At 41.2% G+C, this 8,402-nt stretch overlaps 1 protein-coding gene across 1 annotated transcript in view; it reads right to left on the bottom strand.

Moving 5' to 3' along the window:
- Window positions 1-461: 461 nt before the first annotated feature.
- Window positions 462-8,402, bottom strand: part of SLC22A3 (solute carrier family 22 member 3) — a 29,509-nt gene continuing 21,568 nt past the window's right edge. Inside the window, exons 8-11 of the mRNA XM_033056637.1 lie at window positions 6,972-7,080; window positions 6,616-6,728; window positions 5,329-5,428; window positions 462-4,620 (exon numbers count right to left, since the gene is read on the bottom strand). Coding sequence (XP_032912528.1) covers window positions 4,563-4,620; window positions 5,329-5,428; window positions 6,616-6,728; window positions 6,972-7,080 — 380 coding nt within the window. The 3' untranslated portion in view covers window positions 462-4,562. The remainder of the gene's footprint in view (window positions 4,621-5,328; window positions 5,429-6,615; window positions 6,729-6,971; window positions 7,081-8,402) is intronic.

Here is an 8,402-nt window from a genome sequence, read left to right as displayed (position 1 = left end):
CTATTTTAAATTGCTATAAAGTAATAGTCATTGCTAAGAAGCCCAGCTGTTACCCTCTTTCTATATGTTCTATGGTATGTTTGCTGTGTCTGACAATAGACTTACCCACCTCTAAATACATGTTGAAAATCTCAACCTTAACTGTAACTGGACACCTGCATTTTTTATTAGCTCTAGAATGACATTTTCTTTTAAGGTCATCGTTTTCAAGATGTTGCACTTCTGACATATGGAGAAATGAGAATACTTTTTATTTTCTCTGTGTTGTCTGAACCTATTACCAATTTGATGCAACAAACCAAAGAAGAATCTCACAGAACATGTCTTATATGCCTGTGAAGTTTTATTGGATGTATTTGATAACATTAAATACATGGGATGGGGAAAAAAAAAGAAGCAAACACATTTGGCTTGTGTTTTTGTATTTTTTATTGTCATGGAAATACATGTGTCAGCAAAAGTATAAATACTGCATCAAAGCCATAAAACAGTGAATTAAAAAACCAGTTAGTCCCTAAAGTTGGTCCCTAGTAAAGAGAAGAAAATAATAGTTACCACAAATAGTGACAAGGCATCTACCTATTATAAAATTGTGTTGTCCATAGTACCCATTTATTTCTTTGTATAACATTATCTGACTACATAATTGTTAGATGCATATTTCTCTCCTCTAAAAGGTTATGTACAGATGTGGTTATAGGGAGTGCAGCTTTCAAAATGCTCCCCAGGCAAAGCTTGACTCATGCTTGTCAAAGCAAAACAATTACTGACTATGAGCTCCTGCTCACATCCTGCCTCTCTGACACATAAACCAGGCAGTTCCCCACAGGCATCTGGAGTCCCCCAGCTCTGCATGGGCTCCCTCTGGCATTCCCAGGGTGTGCTGAGTCTATTCCAAGTAACACAGCTAATTTCTGAGGTGGGATTTGTTTTGTCCATTTTCTGCACTCCCAGACAAGCCAAACTGTGCGTCATTTTAAAATTGTCTTTATTTTTTGTGTGCTTGCACATGCAGAAGAGATGTGTTGCATCCTAGCAGGTTTGATTTGGTTTGATTTGGTTTGGTTTGGTTTGGTTTGGTTTGGTCTCCCATTGCCTTAAAGGGAGATGAGAACTATTAAGCATAGTTAGGTGGCAGGGTGATTCCTGAAGCTTCTACATCTGGAGTCTGATTCTGGGAAATGAAATAATCTCAGGGTGTTGCCTTCCTGCGTAGGAGGAGCTCTGGTAGAGCACACACCACCCACCTGACTGCTCAGAAGGATTCCCTGAGTACAAATACTCTCCTGCATATTTTCTGTGTATATCCACTTCGATGATTAAGCCAGCCAAGAGATTTGTACAATGCCTCCCTGACAACAGAAATTCTGTGTTGCAGCTTGGACTTTGAGTTGTTAAGCTCTTCAAATGTAAACTCTTGGAGGCATGGTTAATGCCTGGCTTGTAGACAGAGAAACCATTGGCCCTGCTCTCCTTGCCAGACTGGCTAGTAATGCCTGGATATGCCTGAGCGACCACAAAAGTCTCACCTCATAACCCTTCAAACAGTGCCAATTGTGATCTCTTCCTTCTGCAAGACTATCAGTGGCAATAAAAATTGCCACTTTTTATGGTAACCATTTGCACAGCCTGGATAAAGTCACCCAGTGCATGTGGTGGCAGAGGCACATTTGACCCAAAACAGTACTTTCATCTGATGGTTGGTCCAAGAAACCTCTTTGCCAAGAGGGAAAACACAGCTGGGTTTCTGAGGTCACATTGATCGTGTGCCTTCAGTGATGGTACAGTGACCCTTGTGTGTACATCACATCTTTCATGGTGCCTCTGGAGGACACATGTGCAGGACAATTAGAGCTGACAGAGTGCAGTTCCTCGTTGAAAATGTGCCTCTCACTGTGTGAGCTGGGTCACAACAGCCATTTTATTGTCAGCACATGCATCTTAGAACACTGCTGTGCCTCCTGACAAGCTTGTAGGATTTTCCTGTAAGTATTAAGTGGTTTGAGGCACATATGAATTTAGAATATCTTTTTTTAAACAAACAGCCTATCCTGTAGTCTTCATGCATCTTGGGGTTCTCCCTCGCTGAAGCTCTTCAGTTGGTACCACCACCTCATCTGTCCTCTCTCACCCACAAGAGTGTAACCCCACCTTGTACTACCAAACCACTGGTCATACACCACATTACATACCTACTATACCTCAGGAGGCAACACAAAGTCTCACAGAGATGGGAAGGATTTTTCCACTTACAAAATTCCTGTTTGGGATAAGAGTTAGCACCGGAGCAATTACTAAATACAAACTCCACCTGAAATATTTAAGCACTACTAGATTAGAAATCAAAATCTATGCATAGGCTTTTTTCTGCTGTCCTTTACAAAACTAATTTTTAAGAAATAAATATATTCAAACTTCTGACACTGTCCCAAGCCATTTTACCTAACAAAATCTATCATTTACATATCTTTTGAGCAACACATAATGCTATGCAAAGCAAAGCATAGTGTGAAGGAAGAAAACAAGTCTTTGCATCTCTTATTTCTCAATGCATTTCAGTCGTCCACAAACTGAAGAAACTTCAAATATTATTTATATTTATTGGGAAAGTCTTCTGTATTTATTTATATTTATTGGGAAAGCTGCTAAAGTGTTTAAGACACCAATTTAAAACAATCACAAAGAAGAAACACTAAAAGGAAGAGAGTGGTTCAGCTCATCCAGCATCACAAGTGATCACTCTGGTTCTCCAAGGTGCCTTCAGTAGGGGCTGGCTGGGCTGAGTTTTGTGGCTGGGGGTCTGCACTTTCCACCCTACACTGAGACACAGCACCCAGCAGTGCAAGCCCAGAGCTTCCAGTTCAGAGCTGGTCTCTACCAGACTGCCTCGGGTTATCATCTTGAGAAGTAGCAGTAGCAGTAGCTCCAGTTTTGTGTGGTGTCTTCTAGATACCAGTATACATTGTGAGATGTTAATTAAGTTTTATATCTCCAAGTCATTATTGACTTTTGCTAAGCATACCTTTGACCTTTACTATGCCTCAGAGTAATTTAGAAACAGCCTTGAAAGACAGGCCTTTATCACTAACTGCCTAAAGTGTGCAAACATTAGGCTGGAATTATTATTAAAGTCCTGTTTTCCTCTAGAAGACTGGTGATAAGGAAGTTTCTGGGAGAAGGCAGGGAGAGTTGGGAATTTTTGAAAAGCATGGCATATTCCTCACCGTAGGAAATCCTCCTGTGATCATAGGATGGCAAGACTGGAGCAGTCGTCATTCATTTTCACTGACTGTACTAGAGTGCTACTGATTTGTGGTATGAACCTTCCAAACTCAGTCCTATATTTGCTTGTGCCAAACATGGGGGTTTTTTTGTGACCATATAAGGTCCTTTATAACATCTCACTGACTGTCTTTTACTTATTTCTCTATTAGTAACAGGATGCCTTTTGAATGCCCCATCTTTTCAAGTCCTTCCCTGCAAGGAGTGTATTGTTCACCAGTCAGTGCCAGGGCACAATTCTTGATGAAGGTCATACAGGAGAAAGGAAAGGCAGTCTGTCCCTGGAATCTGCTTGCAGAGCCAGAGAGTTATTCTGTTACAGGTCAGCTTCCCAGGACCAATTAACACTTATTTCCCTCCATAACCAAAACTCCTGGCTCATCCCCACCCAAGACAGCTTGGCATCTTTGTCAAAAAAATTATTCCCAAGACAGAAAGATGACAAATAGCGATAATGAACAGAAGACAGAAATTGCAGGTTGTCTTGGCAGTGGTGAGGATGAGAGGAGAGCAGGCAGAAGTCCTTCCCCTTGAGATATGAGGGGTGTCACATGAAACCCAGCTGTGCCTGGGGAAAGGCACTAATGGGCAGCAGGACAATCTGTTCTGCAGAGCTAATGCCAGGTTATGACACCTATATACAGCCCTGGAAAGGTGAGGAGGACTGCTTCCACATTTCAGAAAGCCCTTGAACAAGGAGGGAGGCAGAGCTTTTGTTGAAAAGAGTCCGTGGACGACAATCAGACTAGAGGGAGGTTCTCCTGATGCACACTGCTGATTTCTGTCCCTCTCAACCAAGGAAAGAGTCACCCTGATCAGCACCCTCCTTCTTTAGCCATCATAACTTCTATTGGTCCTCAGGGCCAAAGGAGGACAGGTTAAAATAGTCATCCTCTTCTCCTACAGGTCATCTAAAACTTAAACAGCACTACCATTTAAATCCTTCCCACACAAATGCAAATCTAACAAAACAATAAACAAGTGTCTCAAATAGATGCAGAAATAAATACAAGGTCACTGAGCTGGACATTCCATATTTTTAAAGCTGTTCTGTTCTCTATGAAGAACCACAGTCCCTTCTTGCAAACAGTATACTCAGAAAAAAAGTATTTATTCCATATTCATAGAAAAATACACTACTTGTATTAAATGTCCTTGTGCTTAGAAGGAGAACATGAAGTTTAATCCATATTCTGCAGCAAATTTTGAAGTGGTGGCAGGTAGAGAACAAATTCCCAGTATGGGAACAAAGTTCTTAGCTCAGTGCTGTCCTTCAAAAGTCAAATGTAAGAGTTGGTGTCCCGCTGTTTCCGTTTCTTGCCACATTTTCCAAAATGACTGTTGAAACAGAAGGGGAGAGGAATACAAGTGTGAAAAAGCAGGAAAATATGTAGTTCAAGTTGTAGTACAAGCTGCAGTACTGAAACATTTTTTTTTTGCATGGAAAATTTCCTCTTTAGTTTGTACATTGAATCAGGCAAAGGTTCTTGATGTGATATCCAAAGCCTCTCCTTGCAACATTAATGTATAGCACTAGGTCCTCAAGTGCTAAAGGTATAAATATTCCCTGTATATCTGCAGGGCAGTGAAGAGTCTGGTTTGCTGTGTGCCGGAAGTGGGAAAACTGTGCCTACAACTCCTCAGCTATAAATTCATCTCATATATGACTTTCAAATGACTTCACAAAATGTGGGATTGCATCCATGATAAGGGGCCCTTCTTCACAGGATGCTTTGACTGAGGTAATGGCTGGTTTTCTTGAGCAGAGAGTTGCAGGCTATGCTTTGCAGCACCTCTCTTGCTCACTATTGCTTTCAGTTTCCAGAGATGCATAGGACAATTTTGTGTCTCTATGAGAAAAAATATAGATTTTACAACTATACATTTTTAATAGCTTTCCTTAGTGCTACTGCAAAGTTCAGGTTTCTATTGAGAAAAACCCCACCTGCTCGTAGCATCAACCTAACTAGTGCCAATTTACTTTGACACTGGAAAACGTCAATACATTATGACATCCAAGTATAAGTAAGAAAATACATTTCATACCTTGGAAGCTGCTCCACATCCTCCACTGTCTCTGGTAATGGGATTCCCTTTGTCTCTGGTAAAAGCAATACTAGAAGGCCACAGACAGCTGCAAGAATACCTACAATGGACATTGAAGAAATACAAAAGCAGTAAGAACATTGTGGGGTTTTTTTTTGTTTTTTGTTTTTATTTTCAGCATTTATCCACTGAGAAAAGTTTATTCAGATTGAGTTTGAAGTGAGAGGTTTTAAGGGCATCAGCTATTTCTGATTAACCTACTCTAATCAAATACCTCTATGTTAGACTAATTTAGCCTATTAAAAATCACTTGAGGGCTAGGAGCTCATTTGCAGCCTGATCTCCCCAGGGGGAGACCTTAGAAGTCAAAAACCTGAGATAAGTGCACATGGGCAAATGTGTAAAAACAGCAAGGAAACCAGGGTGGTATTTCTCATGTAGAAAAAAATCTGCCTCTTCTCAAAGAGTTCTGTCATGGAGATGCATCTGTGTTTCCTGAAACCACTGAGATTTTCATGAAATACTCTCTTCCTTTATCCGTGGCCAAAGTAAATTATGTGATTCAGAATAAATACTCCTCCTTAGGGAACAGCATTCAGACAAAACCTGAATTAGGGATGGATATTTTGGAATAATTTCCTGTATAAATATCATTTACATAATGTTTTAAGTGAAAAATAGAAGGGCTGGAACAAAAACTCAATTGTTCCCTGACTTTTGCACAGCTCACTCTGGTCCTCTCTGATTTTGTAGCTGTTTACTTACGACAGAGGGAATTCATATGTCCCTCAGAAACAGCAGAATTTAGTAATTAGATAATAACAACACTGTACTTCTATATCTTTTCTTGAATACTGATAATCTTTAAAAATGTCTGTTGTCCTTCAATTTTGTTTTCAGCTAAAGTTGTCATTGGTGCAAATTTCCCTTCTTATTCTATGCTTTTCATTTTGACTTTTTCCAGTCACATCTGCCTCCTAGAAGTCTGGTTTAGCCACAGACTCCCATGCAATTACAGAACCTAGCTGTAAGATTTCTCAGTCCTGAAGCACTTCACATAGATAATTTTCTGCTCCTCCAATTACCTAAGCAGACCTGAGCTCTTCCACACTATGCAGAGAAATCACATTTCACCCATTTGCCATTCAGCCTCTTGCTCTAGGCATAAAGACGGAGAAGCACTGGTCTGAGGGGAAGATAAGGCCACATACTACTTCTATCCAAAACCAAAATCTCTGTTAGAAGAAGAATATTTAAACTAAAAGTATGTTGTAAATTAAATCTTACTGAAAATAATTAGAGGTAGCTCCAACCAGATGGCTGCTAATCGGAAAAGCAGGAATGGGGCTATGATCCCACCAAGATCACACAGACTTGAACACAGGGAAACACCAAAGTTTCTGTAAAAGACAAAAAGCACCATATATTACAGAGGTGCTGCCAAACAGAATAACCAGCAGATTGAGGAGTAGAATGTAACTTAGCTCCAAAATTATCTCTTCAGTATATGCCATTCACATTAAGCAGTGACTATTCAGCTGGAAAACTCTGGAGAAAACCAAGTTTAACTAAAGGACAGTGAAACAGGAAATGGGGAAAAGCACAGGGAAAACTTGAAAGATTCCTGGGAGCTTTTGACATACCTCAGTGTCGTGGGGTACAATTCACTGTTCACTAGATAGACTACTTCAAAAGCTATTGTGATGCTCAGTCTTCCCAGCGTGGCAAGTGTCGTTTTGAGCCATGGGATATCTGTTCATACAGAAAGAAACACTTCTGTGTGAAGTGTGCTCTGCCACATCAGCAGAGCATTTCTGAGACCCCCAGGTCCTGTCAGCAGAAATTATACCACAGGAACACTGCAAATCAGACTGAAAGGCCACTGCTGTAGGTATCAATCTATAGTGGCATTTATTGCTTTTGAACATCATGTGAGGCTGCTTTGGAGAATTGGAAATCACAAGAGTTGATTGATTCAAGAGGCTGGTGGGGCTTAACAGCATGGGTGGGAGAATAACCATCACAAGCTTCCATGACCACATCCAAATTGTGCTCCAGAAAGGAGTATTTTTCTATATAGGGATGTTGTGCTCTAAGAAACACTGTTGAGTCACCTCCCAAAGCTTTCTGACCACAAGGAAGGTATCTCTAAAGCTGCATAGAATCATAGAATCATTTAGGTTGGGAAAGACTTCTAAGAGCATTGAGTTCAACCATTAAACCAACCCTGCTACTCTACCACTAAAGCATGTCCCTAAATGCCACATCTTCAAAACCTCCAGGAAGGTTGCAGTAAAATAATTCTCCCTAGAGTAGTCCATCTACCCGTTGAGATTTTTCTAGCCATTGCAGATATGCAGAATACTCCTAATTGTGCTAGTCTTGGTCATCCTCCCCTTCCATCATACCTGGCATGACTGGCACGGGCTGTACCTGACACCGTCCCAGCTCTCCCAGCTCCATTCAAGCTCTGGTGAGCAACCACTGCCCTGAATACATCAGTGGGTATCCCCTCCACATCAGCAGGGGGCTGCTGGTCACACACACATGGCAGGACAGAGCTGCCCCTCTCATTGTGAGCATCCTCTCACTGGACAGCTGGTGATCTCTGGAAGTGCATCACAAGGAATGTGACAAGCACTTCTGTCATGCTCTTGGGAGAGGACAGTCTCCTGCATGGTCTAACCACGACTAGGCAGACAGGGAGGCAAGTGAAAAAACAAGCCTGAACTTGGCACAAAGGGGAGCTCAGCCACTGGAGAGGACTCTGGCAGTGATTGTGTTTTTTCAAACCTTCAGTGGAAGAACAAGAAAACATTTCAGTTTTCTCTGAACCAAAAATAAGACAGTTGGGTTTATTTGCCTTCCAAAACAGCCAAACAAACCACCATCAAACTTCATCCCATGTTGCAAGACACTGCTTTTGCTCTTTCTGTTTTCAAAAACATGTAAGAAAAACAAAGGCTGGAAAGAACAAAACAAATCTACATCATCTCTGTGGCACCCCTTCAGCCCATCAGACTCCCGAGGCGATGGTGACATCCATGTGGATCCTTCCACTGCCAGTAGACTTG

This window comes from Catharus ustulatus, chromosome 3 (genome assembly GCF_009819885.2).
Source record: "Catharus ustulatus isolate bCatUst1 chromosome 3, bCatUst1.pri.v2, whole genome shotgun sequence".
Classification (NCBI taxonomy): domain Eukaryota; kingdom Metazoa; phylum Chordata; class Aves; order Passeriformes; family Turdidae; genus Catharus; species Catharus ustulatus.
The sequence above is the reverse complement of the archived record's forward strand: the minus strand, read 5'-3'. Positions and strand labels throughout refer to the sequence as shown.